Genomic DNA, 18798 nt, shown 5'->3' with positions numbered 1-18798 from the left:
ATCTGGGTTCACAACAACAAATACAACTATTTATTTCCTCCTGAGTTTTTACACCTTCTTGTTTGCTACTAGAACATTTAAGCTATTGGTAAACACTAATAATTTATTTTCATAGCAATCATATGAAGAGGGAAGAGACTGCATTACAGAACACTAACTGAGCCACAGAATATCTGATTTTGGCTGTCAGACTTGAGATGTGTGATATGATTTTAGAACACTGACATTATGCAGCACTAGTATAGCCAAAACATAGCTAACAGTGGCCTAAATAGCAGTTGTGACTTCTCAACACTTCTACAGCTCAGTTCTGAGACTCTCATGTTAAACATGCAGAAAACAAGGAACACAGTTTTACGTTTAGTCTAAGCAACCTGGCTTACATCACACCCGATCTCCACAGCAGACTGGGATTCTTCTGTGTTTTCTCTTTCTATTACCTCCTATTTCTCATGCCCCTTTTAACTACCACAAGTAAGCTATGAACACACAGCCCACAGTCTGTACCTTGCACAGACCTATTTTAAGGTAAAAATAAGTGAAAAAAAACTGTAGAAAAAGAGCAAACAGTGTAATTGTGATTGTATAATAACATGCTGACAGGGAGTTATTCAGGAAAATCTCCATGCTTTTAGCTGCATCTTCTCAAGTTAGACAATGATTTTATAGAATGGGAACTTCTTATATTTATGATGCACAGGGCAAAGTTACCACACAGAACAGTGGACATTTACTACACCTCTGGTTAAAAATCAAACAGTTCTTCTTCTAACTAAAGAGTGGTAAGGCACAGCTTTGTTTATGGAAAGGGGAGGGGAAAAAAAGCAACCACCAGCATCCACACCAACTAATTAATACCTGTGAAAGCATTCATTAGCCGGGAGTTGTTCAAGGTAAGTATCCCAATGCCACTGTGTTCTTTGGAAAGGTTGATGGATCCACCAGCAAACTGCTGAAGTTTCTTCTTTATCAGTTCTTCATCATAGTCAAGAGCACCATAATACAGTGATGCTCTTCTCTGCTGTAGTATCCTTCCCTTTGTAGTCTGAAATAAGCTTTTCCATAGGAAAATTGCCATTTCTGGAAAGAAAGAGTAAAAAGCAAATAAATAAATAAAAATCTTTCCTTGGAGATCCAGTTCTCTGACAGAACAAGAAGCAGCACAGCAGAAACTAATACCAAGGTGATACCATTACAGAGGTCTACAAAAATTTACTCAAAGACAGTACTCACAAAATTCTTAGCTTGAGTCTATTCTCGCTAAGTGAACAGGTTGAATTTTATGTGGTGATTTCAGTAGTTAACACAAAAATTAGCATTTTTTAAAAAGATTCTTTGGTAAAAATTATCCAAAGCAAACTTGTATGCAGAACATGGAAGAGACTCAAGAAATGCAGTAAAATATTTGTATACCCTACTAGACCAGCTTACTCAATAGTAATGCTTCAACTCCTTCACCCTCCAAAACGAACCAGCTAACTAAAAGTTTAAAAAACACATTTGCACTGGAGGAGAAATCCTACCAAATTCTCTAGCTTTCAGGATGCAGATCTCCAGTTTTTCTACAGGCAACTATTACAGCAATACTTTCCTGGGTGAAATACCTGAGGATCACAAAAATTAAGAACCGAAAACCTTTTCTTGAAATCAATTCCCTGTAGCCTAATTCTATTTATGCATTTGTTGTGTTCCACCCAGCTAATAATAGTGCCCAGACCCTGGTAGCCTTAGATTTTTCACAGTCATTCCTGTAGCTCATTCCTCTTTGAATTGATCTCACTTAAACACAGAGCACCAGAATCAAAGGAGTATCCCACAGGAGGGAATGTACAACAGCACGAACTGAGCATAGTCCTTGCTTCCTACAGAGCTACATAATGTTGTATGTACCCATGGTGTATTCCTCCACCATCTCCACTCTGTGAGGTAACCATGTATGCTAGGAAATAAAAAAGAAATCATAAAACATTATTCTTGATCTTTGGCTTGCTTTATTTACTTGGAAAGCATTCTAATAGAAGAAAAGTGATTTATAAGTGATTTGAAAGAAACTGGGTAAATTCTGAATTGAAGAGTTGGTCTGAAAAAGAAAGTGCGGTCTTAGAGTCTGAAGTAAAAGAACCTTCACAGGACACACAAAAAGGCTTACTGTATTGCCAGACTAGCCCTGTCTTTGCCTCTGGTCCCTTTTTAATTCATACAACTGTTCACAAAACATGGTGCATGATCAATTTGTGGAGAACTGGGGATAGTCATATTTGGTGGAAAAAAAGATTCCCCCAGAATTGGCAAGAAGCCTCTGTGAACCAGAGCAAAAACAGAGATGGAATTTGGTGACAGATGTATCCTATGCTGTTTCCAGATCACCTCGCAGCTAATAATAGATTGAAATTGTTAAGAACATTATTATATACATGTACAAGCAAATACATGTTAAATACATACATTTAATTTAGAATTTTAGAATGAAAGAAGTAAACAATCCAGATTGGTGCTCAGCTAGCTTGTATCATTGCATACTGATGAGGAAAAATGCTTTTGCTGGGACAGATACAAACTGCATCTGAACAGAGCAGGACTCTGCACAGCAGCCACATAGCAGGATGAAGAAGAACACATGTCATATGGGGAACTTTCAAAAAGAGCCATCTATGCCAACAGATTCATACTGGTCCTGCCACATTGCTATCACACAAAGACACTGGTAAGGCCTATATAATGCTATATATTACAACATTACATACATGAGAGCAGGTAAGGGAATTGTTGTTTAACATCTGATAAGACACTTGGAAGTCTCATCCAAGATCCTTATGAAATTCAAGGTTTTAATTTGTCATGATCAATCTCTGCATATTCATGTGTAAGCTAATAAAGCTAATTAAAAAGTAATAAAATCTGACAGAATGCAAGATGAATTATTCCACAAATAACATCAACCTCCTGCTCTTTGTTTAAGCACATTCTAATAACATTTGCAACTCCTCAGCCATCACCTTCACGGCTTCTAAAATTGCTTCTTTAAAAATTTTATTTAGGAGTGAAAACACATTACCAAATCCAATTGCTTAACCAAATTCTTTTTTTTTTTATTTTTTCCTATTCAGGCTCTCAGAAGAGAAATGGCCTGCCACATTCTCACTCATTTTACACAGCAAGGTGCCAGAACACTAAAGAACTAAATATATCAAATCCATAAGGGAATAATGTGACAAGCTCTGTGAATTTATTCAGCTTTGATTTATGGAAATCCACATAAAGCACTGAAAATAAATTCTCCAACACACGTATTCATGCAATAATAATCCCACCCAGCTACCAGTTTTTGCTCCAGAGAGAACAAACACTAAGAATGCGGATGGGTGCAGGCTCTCTTGCAAACTGTATTACGCTTGACTCAACACAAAGCAATTAGTTTCCAATTTTAAATGAATACAAATCTTCCCCAAGAGGAAAGACTAGATTTAATTATTTGGGAAACCACAATGATTGGCTTGAAACAACAACAAAATCAGACAAAAATTAAAAAAGGTGAGAAAAGTCTGTTCTTAACCAAAGTCCCTGACAATTCACAATTGTTTGATAACTTTAACGCTACCTAGATTTTACTTGTCAAAGAAAGTACAAAGCGAAGCAGACTTAAGATATGGAAATTGTTTTCCAACAACAACAACAAAAAATAAAAATAAAAACCAAATCTGTCATTTTTAATTGTGTGGTTATATGCATGAACAGCTCTTTAATATTATCACTATGGTAATAAAGATCATCAGCAAGCGTCGGATTAAAAAAACAAATTGGACTTCACTGCATGCTGATCATGACTCATGATTGATGACTCATGCAAGGTATTATCACTGAATTACTCTTTTTAAATCCATCTCTTACAGTGCTGGGCAGTACCCACTACTTTTCTAATAAGTACAGGATTATTTTAATGTCTCTGTCTGAGAAAGCTAATCACTCAGGAAAAGCATGATATTTAAGCTTCAGTGCTCTCAAACTAAAGGAATTTCCTCTGATCTCTGAAAAACAACATTCAAAATTTCACTAAGCATGGAGCACTAGCAACCACCACGTGAGATGGACCTTTTGTAATGCAAATGAAGGAGTGCAAGGGTAAATTGTACTAACCAGCGCAATCCTGCAGGACAGGACAAGAGATATTATACTAACATTTTCAGTTTAATATAATTGTCTATTTAGATACATTTACAGAAATTAAGTCTTTATCTAATTTTAGGAAGTCAGACATGCTAAATCCATTCACATCTGTGGCACATGCAATTTATGCATGATTTCACAACGATCAACTTTCTGACAACACAGTGCACCATGGACAATTATCCATCTCCAGACTGTAAAAACTGCTAGAGCTTTAACACATCAGCAGTAACAATGAACAGACAAGCCATGAGGGTGGATATCAAGAGTTATACGTTCCACAACCTTCAGCTACATCAGTAACCAGTTTTTGTACCTGTCACATAAAGCAACAGTTTAAATCCCAGACAGTACTTAAAAGATTTTAATACACTTATCCACGGACTAGAAGATCATGGATTAATACAGACACATGCTGAAAGTTAACAACTCAGTATCCCAGAACGATACACAACGTACAGGAGCAACACATACATTTATACAGAGATATGCATTCTCTATTTTTCGTGCATGTATTTATTTTATATACATATATATGTATCAGATGCCTTCTGAAAACATCTGGTAACTGTTTAGTTAAAATACAGCTCTCACAATGTTTATTAAAAAAAAACAACAACAACAAAAAAACCCATAAATAATCCATAAACATTCCCTAGTTAAGCAGATTCTCTGAGAAAATAATAAACCCTAGTGCTCAAGCAAGAATATTTGTCCTTGCCAAATATCACTATTCTCTTGCAATAGCTAGTTTTTCTCTAAAAACACACTACATCAAATAGCAATCACAGCCAGCACTGCCAGTTGAAATGGTCAGAGAGCACGAATTCCGCCGGCCAGAGCAGAGGGTAGGGAAATACCTAGATGGGCAGAACATCTTCATCGTCGACTTGGATGAAGAGATAGAATGCACCCTCAGCACGTTTGCTGAGGATTCAAAGCTGGAAGGAGTAGCTGACACACCAGAAGACTGTACTGCCATACAGCAAGACCTGGATGGACTGGAGAGATGGGTGAAAAAAGTCCTGATGAGGTTCGACAAGGACAAGTGCAGAGTCCTACACTTGGAAAGGAATAACCACATGCATCAGCACAGGTTAGGGGCTGGCCTGCTGGAAAGGAGCTCTGCTGAGAAAGACCTGGGTGTCCTGCTGGACAACAGGTTGGCCATGAGCCCGCAGTGCGCCCTTGTGGCCAAGAAGGCCAATGGTTTCCTGGAGTGCGTTAAAAAGAGGGTGGCCAGCGGTCGAGGGGAGTGATCCTCCCCCTCTTCTCGGCCCTGCAAAGACCACATCTGCAGTACTGCGTCCAGTTCTGAGCCCCCCAGTTCAAGACAGGGAACTTCAGAGAGTCCAGCAGAGGGACACGGAGATGATGAGAGGCCTGGAGCATCTCTCTTATGAGGACAGGCTGAGAGACGTGGGACTGTTCAGTCTGGAGAGCAAAAGACCAACGGGGAATCTTACCAATGCTTGTGAATATCTAAAGGGCAGGAGTCAAGTGGACAGGGTCAGGCTCTTTCAGTGGTGCCCAGTGATGGAACAAGGGGCAGTGGGCACAAACTGGAACACTAAGAATACAGGGAATAAATTTTCTATGAGGATGACAGACACAGGCCACTCAGATAGGCTGTGGAGTCTCATTCTCTAGAGATATTCAAAACCACCTGAATGGTTTCCTATGTAACCTGCTGTAGGTTGACCAGATGATTTCTGGAGGTCTCTTCCAAACCCTACAATCCTGTGAACTAAGACAAACCAGAGAACTGGCTGTTGGGAGCCCCGATGAGAGCCTTAAGCTGCAAGCATCACAGAGATCTACACAGAAATAATCTGCAAATTAAAATATGCAAGCAGAGAAAACTCCAACTCAAAATCAGCACCTGAATTACTGACACAAATAGGGAAAAAAGAAAATGGGGAAAAACGATGTAGGGATGTATTTTCAGCATGCAGAGCTTACCAGGCACCTGTGGGAGACCAGAGAAATAAAAGTGCCCATTCTTTAAGGCAGGAGATGATGGGTATGAAGTACAGATACAAACCCATGTGTCATCTGCAAAAAAACAGCTGCTGAATTTTTGATCTTGGATAAAGACATCCTGAGATTAAAGTATAGCAGACAAGAAAGGGATATAACATACAAAATCCACAAAAGAAATCCAATGGGAAAGAAAATATTTAAATGGCATAACAAAAGAGCATTATAAAGGCACTTATGTGAGACTGCCAAACACTTAAAGGCAGCTGACAGTCCAAGAAGCACAGAACTTGACAAAGACCTCCAACAGCTGTAATTTCAGTGACAAGCACAGAAATGTGAAGATGGGGCATGGAAAAAGGGATAGAAGAGGTAAACTGAAGATGATTGTGAGATGACTCATGGCTCAACATGTGCATGCGTCACCAGTCAATGTGGAAGGTATCCATCTGTACCAGGGTGCAGTGAGCCTAACTGCTGGAATCTTTACCAGCTTCCCTCAGTGACTGACTGACAAATGAAAACAAGTGGTGACCCAGAGCTGAGGACCAGCACAATCGCCTCCACAGCATGACAAAAGAGCAGAAAGCTAAGGAAAAATACAGCTGAAGCATGACAATAGCCCATTTGTATAAAAAGAGTGATAATCATAAATATCAACTGACTGAAACTGAGGGATGCTGAATGGAGGAATGGAATTCAGAAACTGCAAGATTCAAGAGGGTCAGCCTAGATGAAAATAAAAACAAGGGCATAGGCCTGATAGAGAAGTGAGAGAACTGATTTCAGATGCAAGAGAGATGAAGGTGGCTGAACGAGCTGCTGGTGCCAGCTGTTGTTACAACCTCTCACCTGAAGGTTTTTGAGCCTCTATCTACCCCATCCCTCATGCACCATGCTTCTTTCCTTCAGCAATGTGTGGTCAGGTTTACTTGAGCACCTCACCTGACAGGTTCCTCCCATTCCAGTAACTACCAGCTGAGGACAATAAACTCTCCAGCTGGTGTAGTTCTGCTGGAAGAAAGCAGCAAGCAGATTTTGAGAAGGCTACAGGAGCAGTAGCACAAAACCTACCAACAAAACTTAACTTTCAAACACAAAAAAAATCTTGGGATATTCTACTGCCCCAAGGAGGGAAACATACTTCTTTATGGCATTTCTAGACAAAGCAGGAACTGCTACTAAAGTCAGCAGCAGCTACCTAAGGCTCATGCCTTTCTCAAGGCATTGTAGCTTTCAACCTTGCTGAACCCTGTTCAGGTTTTTAGTATATCATCTTTGGTACCTACATGCTAGACAAATTCAGCAGGATCAATAATCTCTTTAGTACAGTGTGAAGACCCTTAAAGAGCCTTGTAATTCCTCTAAGACTGGGCTTTAGAAATGGCATATAAAAGATGGTTTTCTTGTCCTTACAGTACCATTGAGAAAAGAACAATGGCTTTGAGTCTCTGTTTCCCTAAGTCAGCATTAGAAACAACGTTTACCTTTCCAGAAGCAAAGAGAACAAGAACTGAGATGGCCAAACTGAAGTTCTTTCAATTCACTACACAAAATACATTTTTGAAAACTCCTTTTAACACTGCAAGTTAAATTGTCTACAGTTTCAGTTTTAGTCTGGCTTACCCTTTACACCTCTTCTCTTCTACACACTCTCTCTTTCTACCTTTTTTTCCCCTTGTTTTTCCTTTGTTACTGAACAGCTCAATTTTGGGGATGACAAGTTGCGTGATTTTCAAGTTATTTGTTCTCTGCTTAATATTATAGTTTTAATGGTCCCCACATGCTAAGGTTTGGACTTGAATTGTCTCTCTGTTCCTAAGCAATTACGCTGTCTTTTAATCAGGTTTCAATTACTTGTAAGATTTAGTAAACCAATCACACTTATCCAAGGTTCAAAGAAAAATAATGCCTTTCAAGGACAGGAAACTGATGATAAACGAAGCCCTTCCATAACTACGTGTTATTACACCATAGCAGTTGGGTTTGTTCACAGGGTAAGTACGTGGACTGAATTTTGCAGTACATAGTGAGAGCAAGAATCCCTCATCTTCTGCAATATGCCCACAGATGATATATTGCGAATGCCTTGATCTGAAGAGGTTCTACTTGCTTCTGTTAGCAAAGGACCCCACGTAGCACTGCCTAAACACAGGTTTCAAGTTCACACAAAGCTCGAAGTCCACTGGGCGCGCTTCGGACACCTGTAGATGAACAGATGCAAACAACCACAAACAGTCACCGAACCCTAAACCACAAAAAGCACGAATGTGAATTAATTCTAACAGCGAACCACTGCAGCTCTTCAGCTGATCAAAGCAAGCCTTTTTGGCACGGATACGCCCGGACACCCCGCGAAGCTCCCGCTCGCCCCACAATCCCAGGCGGGCACTGACCTGCCCGCAGCGCGGCACGGCCCCGCCGCTCCCCCTCCATGCGCCGGACGGGCGGTGCTGCGGGGAAAGCGGCCCCGCCGGAAACCGGAGCCGCGTGCAAAGAGTCCGCAGCGCGAGGCGGGGATCCGCTAGGCCGCGGCGGATGTGGGGGCAGCAGGGGGGGAATACTGGAGACGGACGAGCAGCGTGCAGGCTGGAAGCGTGTGTTAGTGTATGGGTGGCGGAGCTGCAGGGTGGCCGCGGCTCGGTGGAGTCATCTCCTGCAGCGCTGTAATAAGGGATGCACGGTGTGCTCCCCTCCTGGGGGAGGCAGACCCAGGAAAGGGTCTGGGCGCAGATCAGGTGTATTCAAAGCGAAATGCAAATGCCATCCGGCCTTTGCATGTGTGAGATGACTCACTTAAGTATTTGTAGCATGGATGAAAAATATATATATATGCTTAGAAATGCATTGTAGCATGGATGGAAAGAAAAAAAAAAAAGCTAAGAAATGCTTCTCCACCTTTATCAAAGCTGTTTTTCAACCCATCTATCAATACAAATGTCTAGTCGATTAAATATTATGATTAAACGCAAAGTATTTCAATTAGTCATACGTTTGGAAGAAAAATCTTTGCACTCTGAACAGATATTTTTAATTTTCTGTTGTTAAGAAAAAGAGCAATGGAAATGTTAGCGATGTTATGAAACATTCCAGTCCTCAGTGGCAATATCTTTAATACAACAGAGGGATTCATTTACTTGCTACAGCGTTCCCAGTATACAAATACTGCCCCAAGCAAGTTTGCCTCTTAATTCAGTGCAAAATATTTTTCCTCTCCTGTTTGTGGAGATTTTTCCAACAGGATTCAGTCCTGCATTTCTTTCTGATAATTCTCAGTCTCAAATTAGACATCTGTGGTAAGGAAGCAGCCCTCAGCATGCCCGGGTCCAATACCTTCTCCCCCTGGGTGAAGCAATGCCGAGGCTGTCCTGAGCAGGGCAGCGCAGTGCCTGTAAGGAAGCTGGAAGGAAGGTTTTCCAGAGAAAATATTGCCACCTAGCAGTACTTGGAGAAAGCAGCACAAGCACGACATTTAAGTTTCATAGTTTGTCTCACTCTTGTTGCTGTGCTGTTGTTCCATGGTAATTGTGATGACTGGAAAAGGATACATTACAACTGTGGAATGGGGACTGTAGGAAAACAGACTAATAGGATCCTCTTTAGATTCCTTACATGATGAAAATTCCACGAGCAGGAGAGTGACACTAAAAAAAAAAAAAAAAAAGGAGAGAGAGAATGTAATAAAAATAAAAGACAAACTGCAAACAGTTTCTAATTCTTACTCAAAAAAATCCCACTAATTTCAGGGTCACTTTCTCCTTGTATTGCTAAGCCATAGGAAAGTCAGGTCATCACCTGAATTGTTGATTTTGTTCTTGTTGCCCATCACTGACACCACTGAAACTCCCTTATAGCTGATGGCTGTGTACTGGCTGAAAGAACAAAGCCTCGCCCTTAGACTCAAGGCTGCCAGACTGAAATATTGAATTCCAATATATACAGAGCCCCATGGAACTATCTTTATAAGCTCCTTTCAGAGTCATTGAACAAACCAATAACATCTCAGGAATTATTAGATACTAACCAACACAACCCCATGGTCAATTCATAAATAGTCCCTTAACTGTAATGCTTAGGATGAAAACATCATCAGTTTTGCTTGGAAGAATAACAGCCCAGTGGCCTTGCATACACTTCAAAGACTAGATCCACAGGAATATCTTGTGTACTCGCACTGTATTTTGTGAATCTGACTCAAATTTAAATTTCTAAATCTGAAATCATGATACTCTGTTTCTTCTCACTGGTCAGCTGCCTCACACTGGAGTCTCTCAAATCCCATTGGTGCCTGACAGCCTCAAGTCACAAGGAGAGTTTATATCAGGCTAGTTAACAAGACTGCCACCCCAGCTGTCTCTCCTGTCCCCAGCACAGATCTCTGAAATACCCCTGAGCTGTCGCAGCTTTCTAAACGGAGCTCTGCATGCCAAGTTAAATTTGGTTTGATTTTGTAAGATCAGGGCTGGTTGGGGACAGCACAGTCACTGTGCATACCTAAGGACTGTAACCTTATCAGTCACTTGTGTGTCAGCCTGTCCCTGTCATGAACTGAAGCCATCAGCACTCACGGCTGGGGTTGTTTCCAACCTAAGATGCTGCCACTGGACATGTGTATGAAGGGCTCAGCTCTTCCCGAGTAGCTCCCTGCTATCCCACTATGTGTTGATTCAGCGTCAAAGGCCCTCTTCTGCCCAGGAAAATAAGCTCGTTTCTCTGATCACCAGGCCATGTTGTGCTCTGGGTTAGCAAGGCATCTGTGCAAAAGCTATTTCACTTGCTATAGCACAGTTAAATATTCATCAGGCCCAGAGAGTGAGGCAGAGGTTCAGCACGGTCACAGCTCAGTGTTTGCTCAGTCTCTCGATGACTCAGCAAATATTGATGTATGCAAACCTTAATGCCTCCTTTAAGTTCTTGCATGCAATATAGAGCAGTTTAAAGAGGCAGGACGAAGCAAGTTCTTGCTCCCCAGAGTCCTCTGATTACAGCTCAGCACTGTAGGAGTGGGCTTGGTGTGGCTGCTGCTGCCATAGTGTCAGGAGGCCCCTACCACCTGGTCACACCTTTCCCTTCTACCAGCCCCATCATTTGGTTAGACATTCATTATCTGGTACAAAGCATATACAACACAAAAATAAATTTATATGTGTTCTACCTTCCTGCACAAACTCTTATTTCTCAACATAGCTTGATTTTACACTACAGGTTAAATGAGTACCTTGCCCCTGCACAGCTGTGGTAGTCCAATGCTTCTTTCACTTTCTTGCTTGGCGTGAGGGTGGATGCACAGCCAGCTGAGCTCACCCACAAGCAGTAAATGGCTCAATACATAATAAAAAATACAATTTATTTTTGTTTTGTTCCCAGGACTCGTGAGTTGAACCAGACTGGGTTGCTGGCAGGCGAGCTTCAGGAATGCCAACAAAGGGAACAAAGACAGAGGAAACTTAATGCAGAAATCTGTCTTGCCTTAGCAGCACCAAGCTATCAAATGGGCTCAGTGTGTTATTTTTCTCTGTGATGGACATGGCACAGAGAATTTGAGGAGTTGAAGTGGATTAGAAATACGTGCCCCAGGGCCAAGCTGGGAGATGTGTGAGAATCTCTGAGGGGCAACCAGTCCAGTGGGCCAGGTAAACTGTACTGAGAAAGGCCATCCTAAGCTCCTCTGACAATCCAGCTCTATTTCCTCTCTTTTTCTCAGTTCTCTCACCACTGCGTTCCATAAAATTTCATTAAAACAGGCATTGTACCTTTTTCTCCAAGAGCATTTGAATCACACAGAAGTAGGCCAGGTGATAATTGTACAGCATACTGTAGTGCTGCTTAAATGTCAGCTGTTAATTAAAAGCCTCTCTGAATACGGGCCATTAATTAGGACAAATGCAGCCATTCCTTATGGGTTTTGACTAACCAGTGAGAAAACAAAACAAAACAAAACAAAACAAAAAAACATCATTATTTCAACATTGATATTGGAATAGTTATCTTTTACTTGTCTGATGTTTATTTACTATTAAAATATTTTATAACTTGCTGAACATATTGTTCTTTCTTTTAAAGAGGTTCAGAATAAGCATTCTGGCATAAGAGCACTCACAGCTACACAGGTTGTGGTAGGAAGTATTTCAGTGTTAGGTCCAGATGTCTCTAGCAGTTGTAAAACCTTAGCAGGAATGCTGTGGATATTAAAATGCTGCCCTAGTCTGCCAACAGCCCATTGTGACACTTCACTCTTGTCTTTCTGTTCCTCAACAAACGGCTCTATCCACACAAATTATGTCACACAGGCACCAAAATGTGTGCTAAATTGGGGTCAGAAAGTAAGTCACATGCTTGCTTTGAAGCTTTTCTAAGCCACCCTGAATTGCTGGGGAGAATCGTCCTATCAATAAAGGATCCAAATGTTTCAGGGTACATAGTCTTGCAGCTTACCATCTCACTTCTTTTCCTCTTTGGCTGAGGTTCAGCAAGGCAATTAAGGCCCTAAGCAGTCCCGTTGATGTCAGCAACATGCGAGCACTTTGCTGCATTAGGCCCATCCTGCCAGCCAGACCTCATGCTTTCCTTCCCTGCAGTTCATTAAAGATTCTCAAAGAGCAGTTACAGTAGTTATGTTAGCCGCAGTGTGGGATCACAGGAGGTGCTGGCAGATTCATACCTAGATGCTCATGCTGGTGGTCCACCCACCAGCAACAGTGTTGTGACCTGCTTAAAGATTTCAGTCTTCTGCAGCAGTGCCATGGCGTTGCATGAAGCACGTTTAGGCACACTGCTGGAGGCATAAAAATAACAAATAGGCTCAGTTCTGACAAAAGCTTTATCCATGTAGCAGCCAAGTCTCATAGCTTTATCTCATGCAGCAATTGGAGTTGCTCAATCTCATGCAAGCCCTCAGCTCTGGGCTGATCTGAAATCTGCACACTCTCGAGGAGGCCCTGCAAGACCAACATTCTTTTTGCTTTTGATAGTACTATGGCTCACAATTCATAGGTAAAGAGCAAATTGTACAGGGAGGATTAAGCAGCAGCAGGAGCTACAAAGCTCTTCCCTTTTAAAAATAGCATTGTTTTATTTGTCCAAATCACAAAAGTGTTATATAAGTGTATCTCTTCTGCAGCTGAAATATTTCAAAAGATGGGTAATGAGGTTCTCAGCTGGACTGAGGCAGAGCAGCCTGCCTGCTCTCATGGCCGCAGCATCACTGGGACATTCTTTAAGTAAAAAACAGCACCTGCATTTCTTCTCCTTTGAAAGCATAATCCAGTAAGTGTGTATTATTCTAGTCCATCACTCTTTATGGTGTTAAAATTTACTTCTTTTGTGGTTAAATCAAAGCTAGTACCTAAGGCAGAGAGATCTAGATGCGGAATAGACATGTTATGTCACTGACACTTCCTGTGCTGACCTATTTCTCTCTGCTGACAAATATCAACTGGAAAAACAACATACAAAATCTCAATTAACCGTCTTTTTAGAAGAAGATAATTTAAACCCAAAATAACTGCTAACCTGAATAACACAGGGAAATGAGTATCTTTGAGCTACCTTGTAATTTTTGCTGTTTTCACTAGTGGTGCTGTCCATCCATATTTTATTAAGTTGATTTGGATAGGTGCATGGTAGGCAGCTGGCCTAAAGCACCAGGGGTGTAAAATCACTGGATTACCTGTGGGAACAGACCCCCATAAGAAGCATGCTCCATACAGAGATCCACATACACTTCTACAGCATTTCTGTTTCCTCCTCCTTGATTATGGCATCAGTTTTTCTCTGGGCTCCTGCAATAGGGGAGGTTTGTCTATTTTTGCTTCAATTTGGAAACATAATTATGCTTTCCCAAGACCCTACCTGGCCAGATGGCTGCTGCAGGTCTTAATGTTTCAGCAAGTGAAGACAAATTGACAGATTACATCACCCTCTGAATGTATATGAATTTGCATACATTACTTATTTATAGCATAATAACTTCAGAAATTATTACCAATGTAGCAAAAGAAGCAAGTCCCTGGAGCAGGGACCATTAGCGTCACTCAATGTTGATCGGAACTACAGACTTGTGATCACGTGCTGGGATAGCGTTACCATTAGTCATGGTTTCAGAGACTAGAGATGCTGCACCAGTAGTTCAGTTGTTTTTGAGAGCTGCACTGCTGAGGTTTACACAACACCCTACATTTCTCTGGGGCTCCTTCCCAACTTAATACCTCTTCCATCATGCTGGTGTGAGGGTTTGTGTATCCAGATCATACACCAAGTCAATGTTTTGGTTTTTCTGAAAAGGAACATGCCCAGGTAAAGACAAGCTGGCTTTCAGACAGATAAGATATCTGATCTAGTCCCTTGCATGACTATACAACCAGTTGTGCCAGACAACAGATGAGGGAAGTACAGTGTAGGAGAGAGAAACCAACACGAAAAGAAAGAAGGGGGCAGTAGCAATCACTGCAGCACAGTTAAGGTCCATGGAGCTGTAACTTTGTCTTCTTCAGCAGAGATTAGCATTTCTCATGATTCATGCACCAATTGTTATATCCTGCTTTAGTAAGATATATAGAAACAAGCCTTTCTTGGCTGATTTTCAGTCTCAACAATAAAGTAATGTCTTCTACAGTCACGCAACGTAGCCTAGACATTCATCTGAGCTGTCATAACAGCTTTTTCAACAGAATAAATATGAAACTTCCTGCTTTCTCTGTTTCCCGATATGTTAATACCTTTTTGACATTTCATCCACATTCCTCTGAGATTCTTTTCTGGACCAGCCCATCCAACACATGGAGCTGTGTGTATCTCACAGCAGTCCAAACCAGGGATACCTCTGCTTTTTCTTCCATGGGCAATCAGATACACCAGGTATAAGCACAATTTCTGGTACACATAGCATTTCTCTGGCACTGCACTTAGACACGCATGCACTAAATCACAGGGCTGTATCTGATCCTGTCACCTACAAGCAGAATGAGCCCAGAGAAGGATTTTATTGTTGTAACACAGTCATCTGCCTTATGTACTGGAAGATTCCTGATACACTTTCCCAGGTTTTGCAGCTCATGCAGTGCGGGTAGTCTAAGGACTCTGGCTGCCTTGTCTGACTCCTGAAAAAGCACAATGGCAATGTGGAGAGTGCTCCTTTGCATGGACTGCAGCCCAGGAGCCACGGAGCTTTCTTCCTCTCATTGCAATAACATTTATTTCTTTTCAAGGGGGCAGCTCCACTGTTCTTTCCATATAAAGTAAAGCCAGGAAGGGACAAGGAGCAAGACATTAATAATAATGGCAAGTTTATACAGTGAAGACAGAAGGTAAGTGTCAGAAGAGCAACAGAAAATCAGGAGAGAAGAAGGCTGGTGAAGTGTTACACACAGATAATTGACATGGTCTCGACAAGGCAGATCTGTTTTGCAAAGATTGCATTGGCAGGTCAATGCTTTTGACATGGAGCAGGAGTTCTTTCTGCAGCAGTGCCTTTTGATAATTTTGTGCTGATAGGTGAGCATGTGGCATATCAATTCCCAGGTGCTTTCAACCTCTTTCTGCCCCAACCCATGGACTGGATTGTTGTACCCACTGCCAAGTGAATAGAGCTTCCAGAGCTACTATGCTGCTGCCTTCAGGCTGGGACAACTGAGAGCTGTGGTTTAAGGCAAACAGTGTAGGAGCTGCTGGGTGTCTCAGCATTTCTTACTGATTAACAATTATTGTTTAATCTGCAAAAGGGATAGTATACATTCCTGAAGTAACTAAGCAGTATCTTAATATACAGTGGAAATATATTATTTCCTACAATAATAATTAAATTCAAATTCCCTGCAGACTGAGACAAGTGCAGAAAAACTCACACCTACACAGGAAAGAGGAACAAATGACATAACAACACCCAGTGTTAGCTTTTAACAATATAACTCCAGGGAAGGCAGTGCAGCAGCCAGCACGCTTTTTGTTTGGCTGGTGTTCGTGAGGCAATCTTGACTTCAAGAAGATACTAAAGCCTTGCATCTTGGGCTTACCCCAGACTTCAGGAATTACCATTTCTTCATAGGAGAATGCTACAACTCCTCATGCACTGCTGTCTTCAACACATTTTGAGGGATTTCAAGACAAGGTTACCTCAGGAAAAACCACTAGCTTCCATAGGATGCTTCATGCTGGTAGAGAAATACCATGCTGGGAAACAGTGGCTGAGAGTCAGTATCATGCAAGAAAGGTTTCATGCTTCAGGTGAGAAAATAAGTGGATATTTTCAGAGCATGAGTAAAGTGGGGAATCATAGAAACATTAAGGTTGGAAAAGACCTCTAAGATCAAGTCCAGCTGTCCTCCCATCACCACCATGCCCACTAAACAATGTCTCCAAGTACTACTCTTTTCTTGAAAACCTCCAGGGCCAGTGTCTCCATCACTTTCTTGGGCAGCCTGTTCCAATGCTTTAAAATCTTTCTGAGAAAAAATTTTTCCTAATATCCAACCTGAAGTTCCCTAGTGCAACTTAAGGCCATTACTCTCATCCTAACTCTATTTACCTGGGAGAAGAGTCATATCCCCACAGCAGTAAACCCAAAAGAGTAAAACTCTGCGTGCTTTTGACTCAAATGTTTTTGAGTCAAAGTCCTCAATAATTATATTCAGTGTAGGAATAAATGTGTGGAATGCGATGGTCCATTTTGTTCAAATGGTTAGGCTGCCCTAACCTCAGATCTCATAAATCAGTGTCAAGTACTATCAAGTGCCATGCTGAGTGCAGTGTGTTACAACAGTCTGAATGCTCCCTGGAGACAAAAACAAGCATTTAAAATAGTATGAGTGCAGGCAGGGCATGAATTATGATATAGCCTAAAAGTCATAAATGGAGATTTTTCAAGTTGCCTTATCAGTTGCTCAGCTATTGGCCTGAGCCTCCTGCTAATGCACACAGCTATAAAGCAAGTTTCAGGTTCATGAACACAATGTGTTGATGGTGTTACAAAACAGCTGCAGCAGGCCAATGGGTCTGACCAGAGTGGTAATCAAATGTATGAGAACCTGTGGGGAAACAAATGGAAGAGTGTAAAAAATCAGTTGACCGTGGGCAGGGTTTTGTGGGAGAACTGAGGAAAAAATATTCTGCAGTGGGAAAAACTGATGATATTTTGAAATTGCTCATTATGAGGTTCAGTTACTGTTCTGCATATCTATGCCAGGGAATACTCTATTCCCTTCCATACAGTTGCTAGGGAAATTAAATAAGAGGTTGCTACTATTTCAAGGCTCAGAATGAAAAATAAAAGAGCTGGATTGCTGCAGTGAGTGAATCTACAGAGACTTTGGGCCTAGCTGCTGAACCAGACTAAAATGTGCTCACAGTTCTTCATTTTTCTTTTCAAAAGCAGACCAAGGCTCTGATGCTTCAAGCAGGAAAAATTGCAGTGTGGCACACACCTCTTACCTTGCCTGCAGTGCCGTGGCAGAAGTTAGATGTGCAGATGCTGTTCACTGAAGCACAGCCCCATTAAAGAAATTGGAAAGATCTCAATGGGAGGAGTGTTTTTCTGCTGTTAAGCTACTGCGGTGCCTCACATATAAACCTGTTTGCTGCTCTGACAGCTCCACACAAATACAAGGAGGTCATCAAGAGAGACTGAGCACTGCCTACAGGGCTCTAAGAGGTGCTAGGGCTGAAATAACTAACAGAGCTCCATGCAGGAATTTCTGTGGCACAGCACAAGGACATTTATTCTTCTCTTCACCAGGCAGCCTGCTTTGTTTTCCACTGTAAACATAAGACATAAGAATGTAAGACATTTGAACAATGCCCTCAAGAACAAGAATTTACCATTTGGTTAGCTCCGAATTGGGACTGGATGGTCTTTGATGGTCCTTTACAGTTACTTCATTCCATCCTGTTGTCACTACAGGAAGAACAGTGGCAAGAAAAGCCCTCTCCCTGAGTTATACTTTCCTAAAATTAATGATGTGGCATTACAGTCTGAAATTCCCTCACAGTTCCTCCAATACACACTCACCTTCCTCTGTGTTCTGTAGTGCGCCTGAGGAATGCATCCTCTTTCATCACCACTCAAAATCAGAGAGACAAACAACCTCCTATGAGGAACTACGTCCTCAGTTCATTGACAGCATTTCAAGAGCCATATGTCCCCAAATGCACTCCAGAACATCTCTTTAAACAAATTACAGGGGTCTGGGGCAAAGAAGAACAGGATGTAAAACAGATAGTGCCAAGCAGTACCTCTTTGCGACTGCAACAAGCCACAGTGGCTGACTCATGATTGCTGAGGCAGTATGAGGTGAAATGGAAGACCTCAAGACCCAGAAAGCAGGCCATGTCACATCACAAATGCAGCAGTTCTGTAATCTGAATTCATGCCAAAAGTGGCAGGAGTCATTTTCAGTCACTGCTTCAGACCTCTGCTTTCCTCACTCTCCTTGCCAGGAGCTGCAGACATCTCAGTTCTCCCCTCAGGAAAATGCAAACAATCGGCCACATGTCTGTTGGAGTTGCAAAATATTTACTGAAAATATCATATTTTCAGTAAATATATTGATTTTGCTAGAAATTGCTCAAGGAGGGAGAATAATTATTAAAAGGGTGGCATTCTTATAAACATTCTTTTGTGCAAACTGAGACCACTCTAAATATGCTTTCTTGGGTGAGGCA

General features: G+C 41.5%; 1 protein-coding gene across 1 annotated transcript in view; it reads right to left on the bottom strand.

Moving 5' to 3' along the window:
- ECHDC1 (ethylmalonyl-CoA decarboxylase 1) overlaps nucleotides 1–1078 on the bottom strand; it is a 28034-nt gene extending 26956 nt beyond the window's left edge. The window contains exon 1 of the mRNA XM_065734300.1: nucleotides 859–1078. Coding sequence (XP_065590372.1) covers nucleotides 859–1078 — 220 coding nt within the window. The remainder of the gene's footprint in view (nucleotides 1–858) is intronic.
- Nucleotides 1079–18798: the final 17720 nt, after the last annotated feature.

The sequence above is a fragment of the Cyrtonyx montezumae genome, unplaced genomic scaffold (assembly GCF_038088225.1).
Source record: "Cyrtonyx montezumae isolate F1298 unplaced genomic scaffold, pur_monq_1.0 scaffold_0, whole genome shotgun sequence".
Classification (NCBI taxonomy): domain Eukaryota; kingdom Metazoa; phylum Chordata; class Aves; order Galliformes; family Odontophoridae; genus Cyrtonyx; species Cyrtonyx montezumae.
The sequence above is the reverse complement of the archived record's forward strand: the minus strand, read 5'-3'. Positions and strand labels throughout refer to the sequence as shown.